Genomic DNA, 27,544 nt, shown 5'->3' on the forward strand with positions numbered 1-27,544 from the left:
ACAGGAAACCATCAAAACCCTAGAGGAGAAAGCAGGAAAAAACCTCTCTGACCTCAGCCGTAGCAATTTCTTACTTGAACATCTCCAAAGGCAAGAGAATTAAAAGCAAAAATGAACTATTGGGACCTCATAAAGACAAAAAGCTTCTGCACTGCAAAGGAAACAATCAACAAAACTAAAAGACAACCAATGGAATGGGAAAAGATATTTGCAAACGACATATCAGACAAAGGAATAGTATCCAAAATCTGTAAAGAACTCACCAAACTCCACACCCGAAAAACAAATAATCCAGTGAAGAAATGGGCAGAAAACATGAATAGACACTTTTCTAAAGAAGACATCCCGATGGCCAACAGGCACATGAAAAGATGCTCAATGTCACTCCTCATCAGGGAAATACAAATCCAAACCACACTGAGATACCACCTCATGCCGGTTAGAGTGGCTAAAATGAACAAATCAGGAGACTATAGATGCTGGAGAGGATGCAGAGAAACGGGAACCCTCTTGCACTATTGGTGGGAATGCAAACTGGTGCAGCCGCTCTGGAAAACAGTGTGGAAGTTCCTCAAAAAATTAAAAATAGATCTACCCTATGACCCAGCAATAGCACTGCTAGGAATTTACCCAAGGGATACAGGAGTGCTGATGCATGGGGGCACTTGTACCCCAATGTTTACAGCAGCACTTTCAACAATAGCCAAATTATGGGAAGAGCCTAAATGGCCATCAACTGATGAATGGAGAAAGAAATTGTGGTTTATAAACACAATGGAATACGACGTGGCAATGACAAAGAATGAAATATGGCCTTTTGTAGCAACGTGGATGGAGCTGGACAGTGTTATGCTAAGTGAAATAAGTCATACAGAGAGACAGATACCATATGTTTTCACTCTTATGTGGATCCTGAGAAACTTAACAGAAGACCAGGGGGGAGGGGAAGGGGGAAAAAAAAGTTACAGGGAAGGAAGGAGGCAAACCATGAGAGACTCTTAAATACTGAGAACAAACTGAGGGTTAATGGGGAGGTGGGAGAGAGGGGAAAGTGGGTGATGGGCATTGAGGAGGGCACCTGTTGGGATGAGCACTGGGTGTTGTATGGAAAACAATTTGACAATAAATTATATTTAATGTAAAAAAATCAAGTTTTTCTTTTCTGATATTTTGTAAAGGAGTCAAGTATTTTTCTCCTTCAGGGTTGTACTATCAAGTGGCTAATTCTTCACTCAGTTTTGTCGTTCATGGTAATCGTATCTATACAAGGAAATATAAATAAGTTTAAATACCAATTAAATAAAATCCCAAACTCTCATGTAGAGAAGGGAAAAAAATGTTTCTATTTAATCAAAAGGGTAATACTGACTTTTGCTACTGTTTTTACTTGTCCAGAAATGGAAGCAAAACAGTAAACAGAAAACATTTCTTTGAAACTGCTGACACCAATAAGTAGCAGATGCCTTTTAATATAGCATGTTACAGGGTTAAATGCCACTAGAAAATGAGTAAACTATTAAACTGAACAAGCCCTCCTTTTGGTCCTCATTCTTTCACTTTCAATGATTTATGAAGTCTAAAGTAGCATGTGATTGCCACTTCAACTCAATATAACTCTAAAAATGAGATCATTTCACACAGAATCTCAAATAGATAATTACAGGAAAGGCATCTCACTATAGACTTTGAATGTGAATTCCTATAGCAACCATTATTTCAAAGAAGAGCATGGCTGAAAAGAGAGTATCAGAGATAAGAGAAATGTTGAGAAAATATGAGCCACAAGGAAATGTTTTAAAAAAAAAAACCAACTAAGTTTGGTTCCCTTAGACAAGACTGAACAGAAACTTTATAAGAGGAAACAGAGGATGTTGGCCAGCTGTTCTCCAACTCCATGAGGACTGGAGTAAAGGATGTGGGCTCTAAGCATACGAATGTGAGGCTAAAGTACAGAGGAAAAAGAAAAAGATCTGATGGTAAGAGATTTCAACAGGAATGAACTCTTTGGGAGGGCTGCAAAATCTTCTCTTAAGAGTAAGTCTAAATTTCATATAAAAGAGGTAAGCTGTGGTTCGCAGAACAGGAGACAGATTCTGGAAGATCATATTGAGAAACTGAACAAAGTATGCTTGATGCCAGATGGCAGCTAATTAAGCAAAAGCCAGGAGCTTTGCCTGTGGCGCAGTTATGTCAAGGGAACATGCCACCAGAATAGGAGAAGGGACCTACACCAAGATCAATGACAGTATTTTACTTCCTACAATATGAATGTCCTCACAAATGTGCAGGAATCTTAGAAGCTTCCTCCTAGTCACATCTACTGCAATCTGTACTACTTCATTATGCATTTTCCATTACCATTGTCATTTTTTTAATGAAAAAAAAAAAAAAGAAAAAAGAGAAGAACTGGTTTGGGTGAGACAAAGGAAACATTCCACTCAGTCCTCCCTCCGAACACAGTTATGTAAGACAGAAGGCATGGAACACCTACTCGAGGACTCTGAAAAGTAAATAGTATAGGTGGATTGGGGAATTCGTCCCAAATTCAAAGCATCACTGAAGCAGAAGTGAGTTTACCATTTCCCTCATTCTGGTACTTCCTCTATCCCCCACCCCAAATCTGTGATGCACAAAAATATCAAAATTTGAAAAAGACAGGTGAGTCCAACTCAGTTTTCCTTTTGCCTTAAGCTTTAATACAGCTTGGCACAGCACTGTTATTCATCCCACTTTTGTTTAAAACACTGGTATATTATTCATCCTGGATTTTTTGCATTAATTTTCATTTTTTATAATGTTGCATTAAAATGTCATTTATCTTGGGGTGCCTGCGTGGCTCAGTCAGCTAAGCGACTGACTTCGGCTCAGGTCATGATCTCATGGTTCATGGGTTCGAGCCCTGCGTCGGGCTCTGTGCTGACAGCTCAGAGCCTAGAGCCTTGCTTCACATTCTGTGTCTCCCTCTCTCTCTGTTCCTCCCCTGCTTGTTCTCTGTTTCTCTCTGTCTCTTAAAAATAAATAAACATTAAAAGAAAAAAAAATTTTAAATGTCATTTATCTTGATTACTGAGTTATTTGGCACCTCCTTAAATTTTGTGCTTGAGCCTGGCCCTAGTCCAGGCCCTGCCTCAACTTAATGCCTCCCCCCATTTCATCAAACATTTAGCCCAAACTGGATCACCAGACCTAAATATATGGCATAAAATGTTTAGAAGAAAATCTGGGTGATCTGGGGTCAGTCAAGGAGCTCTTAGACATGACACCAAAAGTACACTCTATAAAGAAAAAACTGATAAGTTAGGTTTTATCAACATTAAAATCTTTTGCTTTGTAAAATACACAACTTAAGAAAAAGAAAAAAATAAGCAACAGACTAGGAGGAAATATTTGCAAATATCCTAAAAAGAACTTAGCCTAAAAATAACTTGGTGTCTAGAATAGATAAAGGACTCTGAAAACTTAACAAGAAGAACACAAACAACCTTGGTTTAAACCTGATTTAAAGAATTTCAAAAAAATTTGAAAAACTGGTGCTTCAACAACACAGAGTTTTGGTGGGGATATTGAGCAAGTGGAAAACAAATACACCGATGGTAAAAATGCAACACGGTGCTGTTAATCGGAAGAACAGCTTGGCATTTTCTTTTAAAAATAATCACATACTCACTGTATGACCTAGGAAGCCTGCTCTTAGGTTTTTACTCTAGAGAAATGAATGAACTGAGACATGAATGCTTATGGCAGCTCTATACATAATCTCTAAAAACTGGAAACAATCACATGTCCTGCAGTAAACTGTGCTAGCCCCACACAGTGGAATACTACTTGGCAATAAAATGTAACAACCAAATCAATACACACCATGACCTGGATGAATCTCAAAAGCATTCTGCCAAAAGATGTTGGTCTAAGAAGGTTATACGATATGAATCCATATAGAAGACAAGTTCTTGAAAAGGTAGTACTACAGTGGAGCACAGATCAGTGAACGCTAGGGGTTAGGAGAGGGGGGCAGGGGAGGCAGCGAGTGAGTGACCCCAGAAGCAGAGCACAAAGAAGTGTTTTGGGGGTGATGGAGCTGTTCTGTACCCTGACTGTGTTGATGGTGGCTACATAAATCCATACATGTGTTAAAAATCACAGAACTGAACATTTTTTAAAAGGATAGATTTTATTGTATAATTTTCAAAAATAATAACAATGAGTCAGCACTAAATTAGTTCTTATCATTTTCCTTACTTAAAAACAGTGAACGACTTGATAAGGCAAATATTACCAAAACATCAGGGATTTCTTTACTATTTGCATGTGCCTACAGATGAGTACTCAACTGTATTCTTCAAGTCCTGAGAACTACTGTCCTGGAACATCCACAACATGATAGTTTTATCCGCAACGAGAAGTAATTTCATCAAGTCTTACTGATACCAGCACCCCCTTGGACACTGTGAAGCTAACAGCTAACTTAGCAGGGGACTCCAGCTGAGGTCCAAGTTTACGTATGTATGTATGTGTGTATGTATGTATGTATGTGTGTGTATGTGTGTATATGTATGTATGTATTTGCAGAAAGAGTGGGGGAGAGAGGCAGAAGGACAGAGAGAGTGAGAGAGTGAGAGAAAGAGAGAAAAAGAGAGAGAGAGAGAAAGAGAGAAAGAGAGAGAGAGAGAGAGAGAGAGAGAGAGAATATTCACAGGCTCCATGCTCAGCAAGGAGCCCAATGTGGGGCTCAAGCCCACAAACTGTAAGATCATAAACTGAGCCAGATCAAGAGTTGGACGCTCAACCAACTGAGCCACCCAGGCACCCCGGTCCAGTACTGTTTAAATTGAACTCTCATAAGTATGCTGCTTGCCTCAAGAAATAATTTAGTAATCCAAACCACAGAAGCAGCCAAAATGCAATATTGTTTTTCATCATAGCCCAATGGCATACCTTTTCTTCAGTGATTAAAGAAAATACTCCTACAGAAAGTAGCAGGTGCTGATCATTGTGCATCCTGACAATAAGACACTGTCCTAATGGCCATGTTGGAAATTAGCTCTTGACCCTAAAAAAGGTAGTGCTAGAGAAAGAACCATGTAACTGTTGTACTGGCAGATTTACATTAAAACTGCATCATTTTCTACTTACTCCCAAGTTCTTCATCAAGTATTCATACATCTCGGAAGACCAGGAAATGACCAGTGCTCATGTACCCTGCCTTCCTGTTCCCAAAGAGCAAATGCTCCAAAGACCTATGTTGAATATACTGTCTTATCACTTGGCTGTTGGGAAATACACATATTTTATTAAGTACAAATATGTTAATCAGTATCCACAGAGAATCTGCATTGTTTAATCCTCCCAAGAAAGTGAATTACAGCAAAATTTCATTAAGCTGATGCTGCTTTATTCAAAATAATACATAATTCAAAGCAACTGCTATTCCCTAGTCAACCAGCTGCCTGATTACTCTTTAATAAAAATCAGATAATGGAAAGCTAGTTAAACTCAAAGCCCATTTTTTCCATCCCCTGAGCTTCACATTAGGAAGGTTTCGCTGTATTTTAGAAGGCAGATAAATGCCAAATATAATTTTTCTTTTGAGTTTATTTTCAGTTGGCATTCACACTGTCAATAGCTCCAGTTTCCTCTGTGTACTATTACCTGTATGATCCTGGCTGGGCAAAGACATTGCTTGACTCCTTTATTTCTAGAAAACACTTAAAGAGGTGCAATTCTGCCTGAGCTGGAATCTTCTATCAGTGAGACAGATCATTAGTCTACTCCCAGTATGAAATGAAAGAAGAGAGGAGTTGTTCAATTCTCCAGAGACCAGCTATCACAAGCCTAGCTTCATTAATTTGTTTGAAGTGAATTTCCAGAGTGGTTATATCCATACTCAAATGTAAGAACAAAGATACTTTCCAAAGCCATTTCTGAGGACTTCTGGAATAGCCATTAATTTGAATGACCTTTCTGCTCTCTTACATATGTACAAATAATGGAGGATGACTGTAGTCAGAATGGTCAGCATGTTCCTTACACTTATAAATTAAGATAAATAGCTAGCTAGCTTTGTGATGGGTCCATTATTTTATGGCTTTGTTATAACCATTTATTCTTTCCCTTAAATCTCTTTGGATTTAAAATATCAATACACTTTGCTAATAAAAACACAAAAATTTTTTTATGTGAAATGAAAGCAGTAATACTTTCATTCTATGTTATAGGTCATTCTTTAGGTTAACAAATACAGCAATTTTCTTGGACATCAAAATTTATTAATTTAAATGTCATATGGGGAATAATCTATGTGTGACATGATTAGATATGCTATTTACTTTCTTAGTGATCTTTTCTACATTGTCAGATTTTTAGATTCAATATGTACTACATTTATAGCCAGAAAATACATTAAAATACCAAAAAGTTGGGGTGCCTGGGTGGCTTAGTTGATTGAGTGCTCAAGTCTTGATTTCAGGTCAGATCATGATCCCAGGGTTGTAGGATTGAGCCCCACATCAAGCCCATTAGACTCTTAATCTTAAGCATGGAGCCTGCTTAAGATTCTCTCTCTTCCTCCCTCTGCCCTTCTCTCCCTGCGCTCGCACTTTCTCTAAGAAACAAAGAAATAAAAAAACCCAAGAGCTAATAGGATATAGTCCTCACTGATATATATGAAGAATCAGAGCTTGCAAGTTAAGGAAAAATAATGTAAATTCAAGTTCCCATCAGAACTTCACCTAATTAAATAAAGAAGGAAACATGGCTGATGTGTTTATAGAAGTGTTTTTTTTTTTTTTTTTCAAAAGAAATCTTTTTTTTTTTTTTTAGGGGCTCCTGGGTGGCTCAGTCGGTTAAACATCCAACTTTGGTTCAGGTCATGATTTTGTGGTCTGTGAGTTCAAGCCCCACATCAGGCTCTGTGCTGACAGCTCGGAGCCAGGAGCCTGCTTCCCATTCTGTGTCTCCCTCCCTCTCTCTGCCCCTGCCCCGCTCACACTTGCTCTCTCTCTCTCCTTCTCTCTTGCAAAAATAAATAAATATTAAAAGAAAGAAGAAACCATTTTTTAAACACAATATGGACCTCACTTTCTCCTTAGTGTATCTAATAGACTATCTCCATAATAAGATAAATAGGTCTTAAATAAAATATTTCTCCTTCCTTTGGTACATATATATGCTATAATTTAATTAATATAATTTTGACAATAATTATGTATTTTTCAATCAACACCCATGATAATAAGGGGCAGGAATACAGCCTGTAGTAAGTAAGTAAATAAATAAATCTGGCAGAAAAACTTCAAGTTCTCCCTATCTTTTAGGGGAAGGCCAGAGTTAATAATAAACAGAAAAGTCATTGTTTTTATTTCACTTTCCTCCATTTGATGAAGATGCAAATAATTGATAAAGTCCCAGGAAGACAGATCCAGAATATACACTTTCTCTAACTGTAGAGTTGGCTCCATGAAAAAAATTAATAGTAAGAACTCAAACCGATTATACCAATTACTTGACATTCTGAGTTTCTTTCTTAAATAACATAAATGAGATATGCATAATCTAGATTTCATTTCTCACAGGAAGGGGATATTCTGGAGAACAAGTAATGGTATAAAAGAAGCAAAAACCTTGGATAATCCTTGCTCTATACATTCTCTTTGGTGGTTAAATAATGTTCCTAAAGATAATCAGATATGTTTTAGTCACAAATGAATCTTTTTTCTTCCTTAAAATGCTATTGTATTTCTTCTGTTGGTACTCGTATTCTCAATCAACTTTGAAATATCTAAAGCAGTTTAGTTGAAAATGAATGAACGAATGAATGAATGAATGAATGAAATAAAGCAGTCTAGTTGAAAATACCAAAGCAAATTTCCCTTCCTTTTCCTTAAGTGGCCATATACCAGATCAGTTTGCTAGATGCTATAGCCAAGTTTTGTAAATAAAAGTTTGATTTTTTTTCCTTCTATTCCTCACTTTGTTCAGTCAATGTTCACAGAAACAGAGTTCCCTCACCAAAGCACATAAGCTAACAAATCAGAAGAATAGTCAGGATCAAGTGTGAAATTTCTGGCTTTTTGCCTTTCTACTTTTTTTCCTTAAACATTTTTTTTAGTGTTTATTTATTTATTTCTGAGAGAGAGAGAGACAGGAGAGAGAGTGCAGGGGAGGGGCAGAGAGAAAGGGAGAGATGGAATCCCAAGCAGGCTCCACACTGTCAGTGCAGAGCCTGATGCAGGGCTTGCACACACGAACCATGAGATCAGGACCTGAGCCAAAACCAAGAGTCGGATGCTTAACCAAATGAGCCACCCAGGCACGCCTTCTTTTTCACTCTTTTCCTCTTTACCCAATTTCTTTTGGGTAAATTATTTCTGAAAGCAACTGAGGTGAAGAGGCTGCCATCTTAAATAATACCAGGTCAAAAAACTTTATTCCATTATGCTTGGGTTAAAGAGTATAAATGGTAATGTTAGAATAATTGTATAAATCATGTCCTTTGATTTATATTAGTTAAAAAGAGGGAAATTCTGTTAGTCATTTTATAACAAATTATAGTTTGATGAAAAATCACTAAGTTAATAATAGACCATAACGTTATTTCAGGGCATCTCCTGAAATAACTAGAACTTTGAAAAGGTTTGAAACTGCCTATGTTTCTTCCAAACATAATTTTTTTTTTCAACGTTTATTTATTTTTGGGACAGAGAGAGACAGAGCATGAACGGGGGAGGGGCAGAGAGAGAGGGAGACACAGAATCGGAAACAGGCTCCAGGCTCTGAGCCATCAGCCCAGAGCCCGACGTGGGGCTCGAACCTACGGACCGCGAGATCGTGACCTGGCTGAAGTCGGATGCTCAACTGACTGCGCCACCCAGGCGCCCCCCAAACATTATTATTAAAAAAAAAAATGATACATCATCTCCAAATTATATTTTGTTCATTCTTTCTCTCCTATACTTTGATCACATAAAATAGAGTAATGGTAGCCTTTTACACAATATATAAAAGCTTAGAACCCCATCTTACACAAAAACTAAAGTGAGCTTGTAAAACTCAAGATTCAAGTTATATTCTGGAATTTATCTTAGAAAGGAGGCTAAGCACACTACCCGAATCATAAAAAATTAGATGATAAATGAGAAATATGCACTTTTTTTTAAGTTGAGTAAACACAATTGAACTACAGAGAAACATCTAAAAATAATTTTGGAATTATAAAATGTGTATGAACATCATACAATAAAAATAGTAAATGTTAAAGAAACGTTTGTCAATTCCTAGTGAAGGGTATCTCTACGTTAAATAGAGAAAAAAAATTTTCAGAGCATATGACAATGCACAGACTGGAATTAAAACTAGTTTTTCCTTTAAGTTTGTTTCAAAAATAAATGAGGAAAATGCAATTATTATGTTTTTAAAAGCTATTTATTGTGAAAGTTATAGTATAGTTTTTAGTTATTAGGAAACTGTATAGCTGTTAACATCCCTGACTGAAGACAGTATTTGGTTCCATATACGTGCCGAGCTTGGCATTCTAAAATATAATGATGTAGGGGTGTATTTTTTTATTTTAGAAGAGGATGTGAGAATACAATCACTAGTATTTTATTCAAGTAAATGGATTCATCTAGGATAGACCTGAAGCCACTGTTGTCTGTGCCTAGCCGAGCAAGCACACCACTAACTGCTGATAGGAAGGATGAGATGTTGTCTTTTATGTAAATTAAAACTCAACATAGTAAGTACCTTACCACAGCAGAGTGCGGTATTTCCAAAAGAAATGACTATTCTGGTTTTTAATGACAAAAACACAATAAAAGAAGAGACATTTTTGGTCCTTCTAGCAAAATGCCCACCCTCTTTATCCATTCCAAAGAATACACTTATTTTCTTACATTCCAAGAAGACTTAAAACTTCAGAAAATGAATCAAAGAGACATTTTAAAGTTCCTTTAACATAACATTCTACTTACTATGTAAACAAACACAGTGCTGTCTGGGACAGGGGGTGGGGATGGGGCGGCCTGGGCAGCTCAGTCACGGTTAAGCGTCCAACTCTTGATTTCGGCTCAGGTCATGGTCTCAGGGTTCAGTTTGTGAGATGGAGCCGGGGTCGGGCTCTGTGCTGATAGCACACAGAGTCTGCTTGGGATTCTCTCTCTCTCCCTCTCTTTCTCTGCCCCTCCCCTGTTTGTGTGCTCTCTCTCTCAAAAACAAATAAACTTCAAAAGAACAAAACAAACAATGCTGTCTAATATTAAGAACAAAAATGCAAACAAATCTTAAATCGATTATGTAAAAGACCACTTTAAAGTGCCATGGCTTTGTCCCTATTTGAAGTTTTCTCTTCACCCATCTATTAATATGGATCTCAAAATCTGTTTTCTGACTTTTCTAACATAATTCAATATAAGGTACAATCCATTTACTTAATGACCATTCTCTTTTGTTTGCTTCTCTTCATTTGCTCATCCCTTAAAATTCAGGTTTCCTAGGGCTCATATTCTCCATCCTTTGTGCCTTAAACTAATCAGCAGCCACTATTTCAACTACAAAACTGCAAATATTTCTCCCAAAACTGTGTCTTCTCTTAGGCACCAAACCCATGTACCCATCTGCCTACTATCTCCACCCAGACATCCTGCTGGCATTTCAAGCTCAACATATCAACAATGCACTATATTTCTTCCAAATTCTGCTTTCTTTTCTTTTTCTTTCTTGTTTAATCTCAGAGAATACTGACCCAGTTTCCCAAGTAATAAACCTCAGCCTTCATACACAAATGAAATCTTATAAATCTAACCTTCACACTTCAGTAAAAATTAACTGTTCTAAAGCCTAAATCTGATTGTGTCATTCCGATGTTTTAAACAAACAAACAAACAAACAAACAAACAAAGACAAAGTCACCTTCTTATTATGGCATACAAGATCAGGTTACTTTTCCATCTCTCCTGCCTCACTCTTTAAGACACACTTGTGCTCTCCAGTATGCATTACACGTACTTCTCCAGGATACCATTCACTTATTCAATAACTATCGATTAAATACGACCTGTATGTCTGTCAGTTCTAAGCACTGAGGATATCACAGCAAACACAACAACGTTTCTGCTCTAGTGGGCTTACATCCTGGTGGAAGAACACAGATAAAACAAATAAACATACAATAGATGCAATGGCCGTAAGGGCTATGGAGAAAAAGATGTAGCTAGAAAAGCAACTCAGAGCAACACAGCAAATGGCATGTTCTATACACTACAAAAACCTAGTGTGTCTTAAAAGTGCAATCACACATCCCTTTATTTAGGTTTCAATTTTAATTATACTTTAAAACCACAACACCATGAGTAATCCTGAAATGTACAGTCATTGAGAGGCATAACAGAACATGGCTTACTTCTGGACCAACCAATTATAATAATTTTATTTTTTGAGATTAAAGTTGATAGAGTCAAGAGTGTTTGCTTTGATTCTAGCATTTTAGTTGGCCCTTGGCTGTACCCCCAAAAAATTATTATTAGTGCTGGCACATTTCAAATTATGTCATGAGATTAGAATCTATAAAACCCAAGTACTCATCTAGAATTAGTCTCATTGTTATTTCATTGTCTCTAACTATACCATGGTTTCAAATTTAGGGCCTACAAATTAAGACTCCATAGTAATACTAGAGCATTAGAGACAGGAGCTTTTTACTGGTGATTTAAAAACAGTTGTTCAATTGTCTGAATCATTTAAGTACATAATATGTCCCAACTGTTTACAAAGAGCTGAAACAACTGGAGAAGCCTACATTAAGGGTACTGTTTAAGATATAGGATATTGCTAAAGGATTTGACAGTGAGCCAAAGGAAACTTACAGACATTAATTGGTCTCTTTCATATTCATAAAATAACAATGACTTACCTTACTATCGAAATAATAATACATACTTTAGAAGACTATAAAGGATTTCAGATTTTCCTCTGGGAAACTTCACTATTACTGCATCACATATAGCTCCAGTCTCAGGACAGGAATGAATGAATCAATGAATCAGTGCACGCATGCTGGAGTTTTAGTGCTTATATAAATATGTAAAGAAAACCAGTGGATTTTTTTTTTTTTTTTTTTAGATAGCAGAAGTTAAATCTGAAATGTTTTAAGCTTCCAAATAACTAAATAGAAATTGAGCTCAGTGGAAACTCAGTCTTAGAGCAATGACAATTCTGGCAAGGCAAATTCTGTCAAAGATTTCGTGGTTTAGGAAACGATGACACAATTCATCACTTTCTAAGGGCATAACTTTCATTTCTGTCCACAATCCCTGAATCTTCACAAACATGCACACTGTGGGACACTCGTTTCTACAGCCTACATAATAATTAGGTTAGCTTCTGCTCTCTTCAAACTGGTTGGCAGAGGGGCAAACATCCTCAGCCCAGCTGAAATTATGACTGAAGTGTGACAGACCCATAGGAAATACTGGGTCAAAGGAAGGGAAAGGGTAGATCAGCCAATCTGCACCAGTCTAATAATTCCTGTGCCGGAGAAAAAAAGCAACTACCATTGCACTGTAAGGGCCAGGGCTTATGTTCTATTTAAAAACTAAAACCAAAACAAAAGATGACTAAGAGGCAAACTTCACTTCATTCTCAAGGCTGAGAAGAAAAGAATTTACATACCGCATCTGTGATGTCTATTTCATACACCCTTTGGAAAGTCCGGCGCTCAAAGAAAACAAGTTTGCCGCTGCCACATCCCCTTTGAACAGATGTCCCAGTGACCACGAGTTTATCATCTGGACTGAAACAGCAGTCGGTCCTACAGACAAAAAACAGTATATAAGCATAAGCTTATGACCCTACAACAGTGAGTTAAATACAGTATAAACAACACCATTGTAATAAGAAGTAACTCTTATAGAGGGCTTACAGTAACTCAGGCACTTATTTTTTTGTTTGTTTAATTTTCACAATAATCCCATGAGGTAGATATTATTATTCCCATTTTACCGATGAGGAAACTGAGGCAGAGAGAGATTAAATAAACCTTGCCCAAGATCACAAAAGTAAGTGGTGCAGCTGGGATTCGAACTTAGGCAGTCTGATTCCAGAATGTGTGCTTTTAACTTCTACATGCTATATGTTTTAATGTAAAGGAAGTATGGGAAAAACTCAATTATAGACACTGACGGTACTATAGACAAATAGACATTGTATGACTAATGTCTAAGCAGTGATTATTTTGTCCAGTTTTGGAACTATGTTTTTTATCACCACTAACCACCATCCCCAAATAATTTGAGGTTTGTCAAGTCAAGCACCATGAAATGAGGAGCAGGTTGGACCGCTGGAACCTGACTGATGGCTAGAATTCAACAGTTCTTGTTATTAGAGATCTGGCCACCTGATTGTGAATAGTCTAAGACATGATCCAAAGAAGTCATGCAGTTAGCATAGCTTACAGCAGGCATAATAGTTCAAAAAAGTCTCATCAGCTATAAATTCATGTTTGTTTGTCCATCTGTTTGTCTTAACAGATAAATGCCATGGGCAATGGACCGCGCTAGAATTAGTGCTCTGCTATTACACTGTTTCCTGCACTTGGCGCCTCCATCAACTTCACGCTCTCCCTGTTGGTCATTATTTAACACAGATGTGAAATTTTATTTCTACATAAATAGAAACTTTTGCTTAGGCACCAACTGTAGGACTTAAAGTTCAAATCCCACCTCAGCTGCCTCAGAAAAATCTTTACGTGTTTCAGTTGTCAACGTAAGACAATGGAGAGAACAGTGTTCAGCTACCTCAAGCAGGATGTTCTGACCAAGTGAAGGATAGTGAATTATTGACTGGAATTGAGATAAGAAAAATTGAGAAAACAATATATAATAATGCTCAGTAACTATGGAAAATTGCTTTGATGGAATGGGATTCAAATTTTAAAAGACAACAATACGGAGGTTTACCCTGTCATTTATACATATTAAAAAAAAACAACAACTGAATCCCTTAAAATATTTTTACTGGCCCAAGACCTATGTGTGTATACACATAAACACACACATACAAATACATGAACATACATCATTTCAACTTCCAAAGAATTTTATGGTCTGAAGAATGTACAAATGAAAAGAAAAAATAAAATGCATCTTCAAAAACAGATTTCAAATACTCTTCATATTTCTTTTTAGAAGACATACGATATAAATTAACATTAAGGTGAAGAAATTTCTTGTTCATTCTCTTATGTTTATCAATTATTTAAAATATTCTACTTACATTGGGAACATGGTAGGAAGACCCGAGGCTGAAAAAAGTGGCTTATTAAACTGTCGAATGTCCCATAATTTCAATGTATCATCACCTAATAGAGGAAAGAGAAAGAAAAGACAGAAAGTGCATTGTGCAAAAAGAACTAGTTCCAAGCTTAGAGTTTGCTAGCCTTAGTGTATAACTATAGGAAGGAAAGAAAGAAAAAAAAAAAAGAAAAAGAAAGAAAGAAGCACATAAGTGTTTTACTTTTTTAACTGTTTGGGGAGTTTGAAAGTAGTAGATGTGAGAACAGTAGAAAGATATATGATAATGAACTGGTCTCCTAGAAATAAATTTTCCAACTGATGTAGCATCTGTAGGCTAGAAGGAACCCTGGAGAATCTACTCTAAGGAGTGATTTTACAGCAGCTGGCAGTTCCCCTAAGGTACAGTTGAGCATAACCTGACTGCTTAAGAAGATATTAATTTAACAACCATCAGGACTGAAAATAGTTCAATTCACAACAGATTCTTTCTCCCGTTGGTGTGTAGATGAAGCTATCCATTAACATTAATGAGGGTGAGCCATGTGATTCCCTTCCCTCCAGTGTAACTCCACCTGTGGCTATCACTCTTCACTTTGCTGGGGAGTACAGCTTTTCCAAGCTCTTTAAAGTATAATGGATATTCTTCTAAGAATCACTTTTTTATATTTCTATAGGGCTACTAACTAATATTCTTGACCGGAATGAAAGCCAAAACTCATGTAAGTAATGTCTTTGCTGCTCTTTTTCCCCCATGTCCACAGCTGAGACCCGCCTCAACCCCTTGGGTCCAATAAGGAATCAATATCAGGTGCAAGTGAGGTGAGTGGAGAGTTCAATAAAAGTCTCCCCTCTCTCCCAAGTGACTCTTCCTCTGAAACACAACTTTTGGCAGGTGCACTAATCCACAACTGGCTGGACTGGGGTCCTGCTTATATTGGAAGAACTTTGTAAGATTCACCTTTTTGCTTTTAGTCTTGAAAAAAAAAAAAGATTACATATCCTCACAATTCTCAAACAGTAAAAAAAAAAAAAAACATTAATCTGCATTAAAGAGTTTAGCTAAACTGGCAGGTTCTGGAACTAGCAGGAACATCTTACAACACCCAGGGACTCTGCTGAATTGACTTCCATCTGTCATATTCTATACACTCAGGAAGAAAAAGGATGGAATATAGTATATATGTTGTGTTGGCAACATGGTACCCAACAGCTATTACAGGATGGAAGGGGAAGGTAAGAATTATCACCAAAATGGCTTTGACTGAAATGGAATTAGTCCTATACTTCTAGTACTTAACAACTGGGTTGGGGCTGGCCTGTTTTAGAATCCTCTGAGAAGAATTTTCAAACTACACTTCTCTTATTCCCCTCTTGTCTCCCACTGCACGTTGGAGATTTGGGTACACCTTCTAAAGGGGCAAGAGTAAATGTGAGAATTTCTAGGTGAAACATTTATCATTTGAAAAACTTTCCCAGAAGATTCAGATACAGACTCTTGGGGTAAGAACCACTATTTGTAAGTAAAGAGTACACATAGTTTTAATTAAGAGTCATCTCAGGACTTGAACAGGTTAGAATTGATAAACCAAAATACATATTTTATAATACCCACCTTTTCCATATTTACCATAAATAGAAAATACATATACATGTGCTTTGATTTTTTACAATTATGTAAGTAAGGGTAGTTTGGATATAATAGAGAAGGCTTCCTCAGAGGACAGAGAACCTGAATACAGTCCCCGAGGTACACAGACATGGAATGGCTGAACTGAGTGAAAGCTGTACCAAGTCTCTCCATCTCGCCCTCACTCCCACTACTCTCTACACCAGGTTGCAAATTCTTGCAGGAAAGGAACTCTGTCTATGATGTTCACATTGTATACCCAGCACCTAGCATAATGGTAACTCAGAGTAGTTACTCAACATAATATAGTAGTTGATGGAGTGAATGAATGACTGAATGTAGTGTTGCTAGATTAACATGGCCTATGGAATAAAGACTAAATCCTTTATTTGATATTTAAAGCCATCTGTAACATGGCTCCCACCTACTTACTCTGCTGTTTCTTTCCCTCCCCACAAATGGGCCTCCAGGAAGATCCTCAGTCATGTCCCATACTTCACGTAATGCTTTACTCATAAGCCGTCCTTACTATTCTCTTATCTCCTTCAGTTAACACTTAGCTTATCCATGTGAGAAGGATTCAGCAAAAAGGTACAACCCATATTCAACCATATGAGTGTGGATAAGTAAACTTATAATATGGTCACATAAAACTACATAGCTATTTAAAAAATGACACCCAGGTATACAACTTTTTTTTTTTAACTGAATTGTTATAGTGTTTGAACTGGAAAAAAAAAATTAATGGTGAGCTAACAGAAGACTCTAAATTTAAAAACAGTATAGAAATACTGTAGAAAATCATCTACAAAATTCCATAAAGTAGAGGCAAAGGTCATCCTTGGAGGCTTCAAACTCTGATGGAATTTGAAGCTAAAATAAAAACTCAGGCAAAAAAGTACATATTTTCTAAATTTGACTTGACAACTTCTAATAAAACAATTTTGCCAAATTGGATATGCATTTTAATGAAAAAGAAGACTGACAAAGTTACATTAACAAAAGCACAGCTACCTTTACTGTTAGGATATTAGTGTAACATTTATTAGGGTTAATTATGATCATTTTATATATAGAAATACATCCAAAAGAAAGTTTTTAACCTACCTCCACGAGAAGCAAGGACATTACCATCATAGGAAAAAGTCACGCAGGAAGTGTCTGTTCCTGGGTCATGAGCCTGTTTATAGTGGAATTTAGGATGAACCTGTTTGCAAAGACAAGCAAAGTGTTAATTAACATCTCATCTGAATTCAAACAAGAACATTTCTGTGGCAAGAGTATTTTACTCTATCATCTAGAAAAGGATATATGTAACATATTAATTTCATTTGATTATAGTTTTCTTTATCCTGGAAAAAAATTCAAATAGTTTCCAAAAACATCCATTTGCTCTAATAATAAAAAAGAGATTAAGTAAGTCCCATCTTCCAGACTGCCTTCGCAAGCTCTGAGCAACACAAGATCAACTCAGTATTCAGTTCTTATAAAGTTATTGGGACCATTTCCTATAGTTATCTGAAAGAGTAATATAAATAAAAATTACAAGTGAACATATTATTTATTAAATCAAATGTATCATTGTAGGACTGCCTGGCTGGCTCAGTCAGTAAAGTGTGTGAATCTTGATCTCAGGGTTCTGAGTTTAAGACCCATGTTGGGTGTGTTGCCTATATATATATGTGTGTGTATATATATACATATATATATATGTCTATATGTCTATATATGTCTATATATATGTCTATATATGTATATATGTATGTATACATATATCATATGTATACATAAATATAGATAGATAATATAGATAGATAATATAGATAGATAAATATCATATCTATATATGTATATATGTATGTATACATATATATATGTATATATACATATATATATATGTCTATATATGTATATATACACATACCACTGTATTCCTAGTATATGCCAGACACTGGGCATGTGGTTGTAGGCCTTGAACTCTCTTGTATGTGCCTGTAGGATAACGTTGTTGCGGGGGAGGAGGAGGGGGAGAGGTAACCCTGCCGCAATGCTAATCATACCCTAGGCACTCCATCCTCTATGGTCTTGTCTACTTCATTCTCACAGTCCACAAGTTAAGGTTCTACTATTATCATCTCCATGTTACATTTGAGGAAACTGAACCCCAGAGACTAAAGTTCCTTATCTAAAGCCACAGAGCTGGTAAGTGCTAGAGCTGGGTACAGGACCCAGGAGGCCTGCTCTTAAACACTACTTCTTTTCTGGTGATGTGTGTTAGTAGTCTTTTTACTCCTAATATTGCTTCTTCACAGGTAATGACTTCTAAAAGTAACTCTACGATACTGATCCTGTCACTCAGTTATGACTCAGTAACCAGCACAGGCTAAGGGACTAGGGAGTCAGTTATCCCAGATCTACCAGGCTAGAAAATTCCACTGAATGGACAGGGACACTCCTAGTGACAACAGCATGTAGGTCTCTGCTAGGAGCCACAGGTATAGGAATACAAGTGACCCCATCTCCTTTGCTCTTACCTCAACCCTAACAAGAATTGGTCACAAACCAGAGCTTCCAGCAATATCCCCGATGCCCTGTCAGTGAGCTTCCACCTAAAGGCTTCCAGTAATGAGGAGCACAGTACCTTAAAAAGCAGGCTGGATTTGTTTTTGTTTTTAATAATTTATAAATATTGAGTTAAATTTGTCCTCTCTTCCTCTGACAGTCTTAGAAATTGGTATTAAACATGGCTATCATGCTCCTACGTCTCATGGGTACAAATAATTTGTTGATTCAACTTTTCTTTTTCACTGGGTGTCAACTGTATGGCAGACATAATGTTAAGCAGGGAAACATGAATGTGCAAAGATAAACATGGCTTCTTTCCTCAGAGAGCTGACAGACAGTCCCCTCAAAGAACACAGTTAAGCATACGAAGGGACAAGTGGTACAATGGGGATGTGAAGAGTCATAAGTGAGCACTGAAGAGAGATGCCTAATCTAACCCTGAGAATGGGGGAGGGGGAGGGGAGGAAGAGGGGCAAAAACAAATCCTGTGACCCAGTGGATGAAAGTATGAGTCAGCAGATGAAGGAGCAGGATGCAGAGGCAAGAACGAGAGTACTGTGTTGTAGTAGGCAGAATTTTGACCCCCATGACCTCTTCCCTGCAGTGTCATGCCCATAAATATGTCACTCTACATGGCAAAAGGGACTCTGCAGGTATAACTAAAGTTACTAACTGGCTGTCCCTAAAATAGGGAGATTATCCTGGATTATCTAGGTGGGGCTGAAGTAGTCACATGAGTCTTTGCAAGGAGAACTTCCTCTTGGCTGAGGACGGAACAGGAAGCCACACAGACATGACAGGAGAGTACGTCAGAGAGGCTGGAAGAATGAAAAGTGTTGGACATGTCACTGCTGACTCTAAAGATGTGTCAAGGAAATGGGTATCTGATTTCTGCCAATAACCAGTGTGTTTGAAAGAGGACTCTGAACCCCAGATGAGAGCCACATCCTTGGCCAATACTTTGATTTTAGCTTGGTGAGACCCTAAGAAGAGAATCCCACCACACCATGACAGACATCTTACCTAGAGAAATTGTGAAATAACAAATTGGTGTTTTTTTAAGGCACTAAATTAGTGGTAATTTGTTAGGAAGCAACAGAAAGCTAACATGTGCATAAAGGTAAAAGAACTGGTTGGAGTCAAAGAACTAAAAGAAGCGAACCATGACTCGAGGGAAAGGTGAGGTGAAGGGCTGGTGTGAGCAGGGCCTCAATTACCAGGAGCCTTGTGGGCCATGTTCAGGACTTAGATTTTATCCTGAAGGCAAAAGAGAGCTGCTTAATGGAGTTTACTCAGAGGAGGACATGACTAGATTTGCTTATTTTAAAAAGATCATTCTGGACACATGTGGAGATAGATTAGGAATATTTTGTTCCTCAGAAAAACAAAACTCTGCTACCAAACTCAATTAGGAAAATCTGCCAATTGGTCATATTTCATCAAGTCATCAACTACTAAACTGTAAATAAAACTTCTGAAAGAGACTGTAGGGGTAACAGTTCACCAAAAAGCCTGTGCTACCTTTGGCCTCTCAGTGAAATTAACTTGGGTTTTTGTGGGGCTTTTTTTAATGTCTATTTATTTTTGAGAGAGAGTGAGAGCACAAAGGAGACGCAGAGAGAGAGAGAGAGGGAGACAGAGGATCTGGAACAGGCTCTGCGCTGACAGCAGAGAGCCCAGTGTAGGGCTCAAACTCACGAACCGTGAGATCATGACCTGAGCTGGAATCGGAAGCTTAACTGACTGAGCCACCCAGGCACCCCAACTTAGTTTTTGTGTATTTGTTTTAAATGTTTTGTTTATGTTTACTGACCCCTCATTTCAGGAGCGGTAAGGCAGTGGGGTACAGTAAAACGAGCAGTGGGCCAGGACCAGGAGATAGGAAATCTAGACTTAGTTCAGTTAAAAACTAGCAGTGCGACTAGGGACAAATTAGCCTCTCCAGATCAGAAGTCAGTCTTCTGTAAAATAAATGGACTGCGCGAGACAGTTTCTAGGGTCTCTGATAGCTCTGTGATTCTTAAGAAAAAGACAAAAACTGGTATATATAAGTAATGTAATATTTTCTAATTAAACTAACTGATCAATTATGTACTTTTTTATTATTAATAGGACAAAAGAGATTTTGAATGCCAATGTTTGACCATAGAAATACATATATACATAGATGTGTATATACACATATACCAGTAAAGTGGGATACAGAACCTTAAAAGGTACAGAATCCAAGGGAATCCTGTCATATAAGCTTCAGCATGAGCTCAGTGGCAGCAGGTTGCTCCCTGTGACAGTCTGACTCTCATCCTTGTTGCTCAGACAGGGGTGAGATGAAGCTGCGAACGTGCTGTTTCCTAAATTGGTCTTGCTTCTTTTTACTGCCCTGAGTGGGATTCTAATGTTTAAAGACATATAAGGCACCTGGTACACAAGCAAGGAAAAAGTGCAATGTTTCAAAACTTAAGGAAAGATTCTGCTGGATCTAACAGGTGACAGTATAACTACAGTACAAGGAACTGAATGGCAATAAGGTATTATGACCACAGGGGATTTTGCCTTAATGTAGTAAGAAAGGATTTTACCCAATATTCATCTGCCACACTTTTATGCTTTTAGGTCTCCTCATTCAGGTACTCCTTGGTTTGTTGTTGTTGTTGTTGTTGTTGTTTTGGTTGTTTTTTAGACTTCATGCCCAGAGTGGAGCCCAACATGGGGCTTGAACTCATGACCCTGAGATCAACACCTGAACTGAGATAAAGGGTTGGACTGAGGCACCCAAGTGCCCCCATTTAGGTACTACTTTAAAAAGCCACTCTATTGGAGGCTGGGTGTTTTGAAACTTCTCCAATTCATTGTTCATAATGCAAAACGTGTGAATATATGCCACAAAACAAGTCCCACCTTGTCTTTGTGACTTGCAGTATTTTCTATTGCCTTATCGATATACATCTCGGTACAACACTCTTTTAGAGTGACAAATTGCTGCATATTAATGACTAAGATTTCAAAGGAGAAACTGCACTCAAAATTTCTAAATCATTTCCTTTTTTAAAGGACCCAGTAAAGGGGCACCTGTGTGGCTCAGTCAGTTAAGTGTCTCACTCTTGGTTTTGGCTCAGGTTATGATCTCACAGTTCGTGAGTTTAAGCCCCGAGTCAGGCTCTGTGATGACAGCACGGAGCCTGCTTTGTATCCTCCTTATCCCTGTCTCTCTGTCCCTCCTCTGCTTGCTCTCTCTTTCTCTCTGAAAAAAATACACTTAAAAAAAACTTTTTTTAAAGAACCCAGTAAAAGAAAGAGACAAAGTGTCCTCACTTGAGATGGACAGCTCACAGATTTTATGTCAAAAGAGCTCAATTATTAACTTCACTTTAACCAGTAACAAAAGTTTCTTCTAATGATACAAAATAGATAGCCAGAGGGGATCTTAAACTTTTGTAAAATATCAACACTTGGACAGTAACAATGACATACATCCTCACACTCTGGAAACAGAGTCAACCTGACTAAAAACACTTCTGGCATAATGCGGGAAATCTAAAACTGAGACTTCTCCTTTAACCTTCTCCTTTAACTGGTTTTATGATCATCCGAGGCAAAGAACATCGTTCTTTAGGGAAACGGAGATTATTAACTCCTTTATATAGGTTTCCTATCCTTGGGAGTGCCTTATGTTATGATTTGGAGAGTATCAAGTCTCACATGTGCATAAAACTGGAAAATGCAAGCAGAAATGCTAGAGTTTTAAAAGCCCTCTCCTGAGATATAGTACAAACTCCAGTTGGTAAAAATGTCCTTATATCCTCTCTTTGCAGCTGGTCAGGAGCCTCTGGCAGTACGAAACTCCATACATTATAAGCAACAACCATCCATTTCTGGGTGGCTCTAATTAGGAACACTTTTCTTAAACTGGGTCCAAGACTCCTTCCTAGAATTCCAACACCTACTTATGGGTCCTGGTCCTGTCATCTGTGGCTATGCTAATTCTAGTTTTTCTTCTCTAATGCAGTCTGCCAGAATCTCCAAGAAAAATATGACATCTTCCACAAAGTCTTAAATATAGCATTCTTGAAATCCTAAATGTAATCCAAACATTCTGTGGTGCTACCAATGGTCAGTGAGTGTACATCCGGGGGCTGCCGAGATCTGTCTCAATCAATGCAAGAGGAACAACAGCCCTCAAAATGATCAAAACACATTTTGTAATTAATAGAGACAGTGGAATTAACTATTTTAAATGAGAGGATTTAAGTGAATTGCTGGGCTGAAAATAGAGAAAATTTTAATGGAAAGAATATTGGTCCTACAGTCAAGCTGACTTCACCTAAATTTTCAATTTGATACATTTTAGTTTGACCCTGGCCAAACTGCTTAATCTTACTGTTTCTCAGTTTCTTAATTTTTAAAATTACACATCTTCCCACCCCTAACTTCTCCTCAACTCCCAAAGACACCTTGTTATATCTGACCTACTAATTCCTGCTTATGTCAATACCACACATACATTAAATCTCTCATAGGTACCTCCTTTCATAAAGCTGCCAACATGCAACTATGCTAACAAAACACAAACTCCAAGAGCAAGATGAAGCAAATCCTGGGCTCTCTAACAAGTGAGGCATACTAGCATTTGTCCTCTCACATCTAGTTCTAGGACCCCCTCAATGGATATAAAATTCCTTTCTCATTGGGAATCTATTTTCAAGCTTAGTGATAACCAAGCAATTCTGTATTTTCAATCACATGCTAGAGTTATACCGATTTTAAAAATATGCCAGGATTTTTTAAATGGCAATATGAAAAGCCAAATAAATGTACGTCTAGATGGAACATAACTTGCTCCTGTTTCTCTGATTTTGGAGATCTGTAGTAAGGAGAATGGGGAGAATACATACGAAAGAATAAGAACTGTCACGTGAACATGCTTTGCCATTCCCTACTCCCATGAAGCCTTCATTCTAGTGAGGAAAAACAGACAATAACACCTCTCCAACTGATTCTATGACATTCAGGTTAATATACTGTAAGAAAATATGGCATAATGATAAAAAGCACAGACTGTGCAGCCAGACTGACAAGTTCAAATCCAGGTTTCACCACTCACCACCCATATGATCTTGGGCTAGCTAATCTCCCTATGCCAACTATTAAATGAGAGTAACAATAGCATCCACTTTAGCTGTTGGGAGAATGTAATGAGTTAATGCAAGTGGCACACTCCTTTGCAATATAATTTTGCTACTCTTTTCATCAAAATGTGCCATTTACTTCTTAAAACCTGGGGTCTGGGTATGGACAAGTGACTTGTTTGGGCTTATAGGACACGTAGCCACAAAAATGTGCCTCTCACACCTCCCACTGCATAAACTGCCACTTGCCCTGCTTCTGTGACTTGGCCAGGCTTTGCAAGGGCTGCTCCCAGCCAATGACTGAGCACAAGGGATAAAGGACTCCTAATTAATCTGAGTGACATTTTCCTGACATTGTGCTATTAGTCTGAGACTCTTTTTTGCACAGCCCTCTTTTTTCTTTTCCTTTAATAGAACAGCTTTTTTGAGATACAATTCACATACCATGGAATTTGCCCACTTAAAGTATGCAGGTCAATGATTTTAGTATTTTCAGGGAGTTGGGCAACCACCACCATGATCAATTTTAGAACATTTCCATCACCCCCGAAAAGAAACCGCATACACATTAGCAATCATTCCCCATTTCCCCCCTAACCCCTCAGCCCCAAGCAACCACTTATCTAGTTTGTCTTTGTATATTTGCCTATCTGAACATTTCATATAAATTAAATTATACAATATGCTATCTTTTGTGCCTGGCTTCTTTCACTTAGCATCCTGTTCCTGAGGTTCATCCATGGTGTAGATATGTATCAGTATTTCATTTCTTTTTATTGCCAAATAAGATCCCATTGTATGAATGTACCACATTTTATTTATCCATTCATCATTGGATGGACATTTAATACTCCTTCCTTTCTTGTCTTTCATAGAGGTATGGCCTGTATCTTTCCAGATTTCTCAGGCTCCCTCCCTTTTTCCCCTTACAGGCCTTTCCCCAGTAAATCTCATATGTTTAATTCTGGTCTCGGTGTCTGTTTTAGAGAATCCAGACTAACACAAGTGGTGCCATGAGTGATCCAACAACACAGCGGCTAAGATAAGAACGTGGGACTGGCTCATTCATTGCCTGGTAGGTAAAGAGGACACTGTCCTAGGTGGACTATGAGGTGCAGATACACTTTAGCACCTGGTACTGGTTCAACTGCTACAGATTTCACTGGAGGTGACTTGGGAAAACTTCATGGGATAGAGGAATGTCCTTCTGGGTACAATGTTTTAGGTATTTAAAAAATATGGGAGGAGAAATGCCTACAAAGATGATAGTGTTGGCTGGCTACTGCTAGGTCATACTGATACCCTACAGAGGGATAATGAGAAACTGAGGGTCATTAACAGTTGAAGACTACATGGGAGAGTCAGAGGGCCAACTGTAGTACTTTTTGAAGAGGCCCTCATCTCCTGCAGTGGAAGAACAGACACAGCCGAGCAACAAACAAAAGAGATCTGGTGGTTAGATTTATAGAGCTCCAAAGACATTTAAATGCTCAGCCAAGGCAGGTCTGCTATTCTAGGGTCAGGGCTCTAGTTGGGAAAACCTGAGACCCTGAAATATAGGATAGGATATCTGGATGGAGGCCCAGAGAATGCTGGATCTGCAGATCGCCCTCCCCCCACCTGGCCACCCTGGGAACCCTCACAGTTTAGAGAGGTGGCCAACTCTTGCCCTAAAAAGAGCTAGAAATTCCTTTGTTTTGAAAGATGCTACAACTGCCTCTTCCCCACGAGGACCTGCTCCTACCTCCTCCTCTTCTGGCTGCTAGGCCAATAACTATGGTTGAATCCCAAGATTACTCATCTGGGGAAGTGGCTGAAAGGAGGAAAGAGATTACACACCAAAAGAGATACAAGGATTAGCTAGCAGCTACTGGCGGGAGCCTTGACGTGCCTTGAGTTTAAATTGTGAAAATGCTTAATCAAGGGAGCTTTGACATAAGGTTAGATAGGCAGTATACCTTGATTGGGGGGGAGGGGGTCAGATTTTTGGAAAAGGACCCCAGGGGATTGGGCAAACAAGCTGCTAGGATGCTGTGAGAGGCCTGGAAATGTGATGGCCAATGGTGAATGAAATCAAAACATCCTGATTGCCCTAGCAGAAGACAGAGAAAAGAATAAAAAGGCTTGGGGGAGTGTGCATGCTGGAATGGATATATTGTGTCAAGCTAGAAAACACAGATTATTATTTTTCATGGGAGGGCCCAGAAGAAATACCATTCACCAAGGCCATGCATAGGTGAGATGGCCAGCATCACCAAGAAGTTCAGGGGCAGCTCTCCTCTGCAGCCCAAGGCTAATGTCATGGAGCTGGACCATTAACACCCACGGAATGATGAGGCCTGAAGTAATAATAGCCAGATCGCAGTACTTAATTACTAGAAATCAAAAGGCTGCAGTTACCATAATATAAAGCATAATGACTGGAATCAGAGAAGCAGCCAAGGGGGCTTGATGTGGAGGCAGCTGTGGAGAAGGTTGGCAGAATATGGCATTCCTAGGGGGCAGAAGAGATGGGCAGACAACAAAGGTACCGCTTAATCTTTACCATCAAAAAGAGATGAACAGAGGAGGCTGAAGGTGGTCACCCCAATAAAAAGTCATGATCCCTTGTTCTGTTCCCGTAGCTGAGCCTATTTTCAGATCAGGAGCTTACTGACTACAGAGATAGCCAGATCCCCAAGGAAAAGGGCAGTGCTACTCAGTGGAGCAGTAATTCTCCCAGTCCTTCCACAAAGGGACTACTGACTGCAGACTTAATCTAGTGGTCGTCCCAACTGTAGCTGCTGTGCTGAATGACAGATCATAGCTAGAGCAGATCAATAAAGCCTTGAGATGATTCTGGCAAAAGGGATTCCCACTGGCCTGGTCAAAGCTTTCTTAGAACTGTGCTGCTATCTGAGAGGCTTTCTAGCCAACCCTAATTCCCTCCTACCTTCCCTCTTTCCTCCATAGGAGATGGACCTGTATCACCATCTGGTAAGCTCTGGCCTCCTCTGACTCCTCACTCACTTGTTCCCTTACAGGAGATTTGGCAATAGAAAGATCTCTTACACATCTAACGCTGCCTTAGCATCTGCTTCTCAGAGAAGCCTAACGGGACACTAGCAAACAAGACACAAGCAGAGAACTGTAAAAGGTCCATATTTGGGGACTTGCTCTCTTACTGTTTCTGGAACCCAGCCACCTTGTGAAAAATCATGGGCTAGCATCCTGGATGACCAGAGACATGCCCAGTCATCCCTGTAGCACCAGCTGACATCTAGCCAATAGCCAGACATGTGGGTAAGGTCATCCTAGACCACCCAGGTGTTAGTTACCTGTAGATGCAATAGGGAACACAGGAGAAATCAGCCTAGCCACTTCAGACCAGAAGTATTGCCTAACTGACCTACAGTAGATGTTTGTAGTTTTAAGTTGCAAAGTTTTAGGGTAGTTTGTTAGGCAGCAAAAGTTAACTCATATAAAGGATGTGAACAGTGCCTGACAGATACTAAACATTTTATGTGTTGAGCAGTATTATAAGTCAGATGATACTACAGGAGCATAACTCTTTGAAGAAGGTTGATTCCTTTTCCCCTACCTCGGCATTCTACCAAATAATATCCATCATAAACTAGTCCTAAAATCCAATAATTAAAATTTATTCAGTGTGATCACATCTTGTACTTTACATAATCACTATGTTCCTCTCTTGCCTTTCTGCATCTCCCTGTGAGAGCAAGAATTCTCTCTAGCAACGTCTCTTAATCCTTGCCCTGGTCGCTTGGGATCGCCACTGTCTCTAGGTAGTTGTAGTGTGGCTCCAGCCAGTTGCAACCATTCTTATATATATTCTTGGATACTGAATAAGACGGCTCCAGCAGACAATACCAGAGAGAAGAAAATGTTTAGAAATAGCTCATTCTTGGAGGGCATGGAAGGGAGGATTGCGTTTAAGCTGC

The 27,544-nt window shown here is 38.5% G+C and overlaps 1 protein-coding gene across 1 annotated transcript in view; it reads right to left on the minus strand.

The window, feature by feature from the left end:
• Positions 1-27,544, minus strand: part of WDR70 (WD repeat domain 70) — a 300,543-nt gene that overhangs the window by 35,940 nt on the left and 237,059 nt on the right. Inside the window, exons 11-13 of the mRNA XM_043599724.1 lie at positions 17,020-17,119; positions 14,266-14,350; positions 12,664-12,802 (exon numbers count right to left, since the gene is read on the minus strand). Of these exons, the coding sequence (XP_043455659.1) occupies positions 12,664-12,802; positions 14,266-14,350; positions 17,020-17,119 (324 nt within the window). The remainder of the gene's footprint in view (positions 1-12,663; positions 12,803-14,265; positions 14,351-17,019; positions 17,120-27,544) is intronic.

The sequence above is a fragment of the Prionailurus bengalensis genome, chromosome A1 (genome assembly GCF_016509475.1).
Source record: "Prionailurus bengalensis isolate Pbe53 chromosome A1, Fcat_Pben_1.1_paternal_pri, whole genome shotgun sequence".
Taxonomy (NCBI): Eukaryota; Metazoa; Chordata; class Mammalia; order Carnivora; family Felidae; genus Prionailurus; species Prionailurus bengalensis.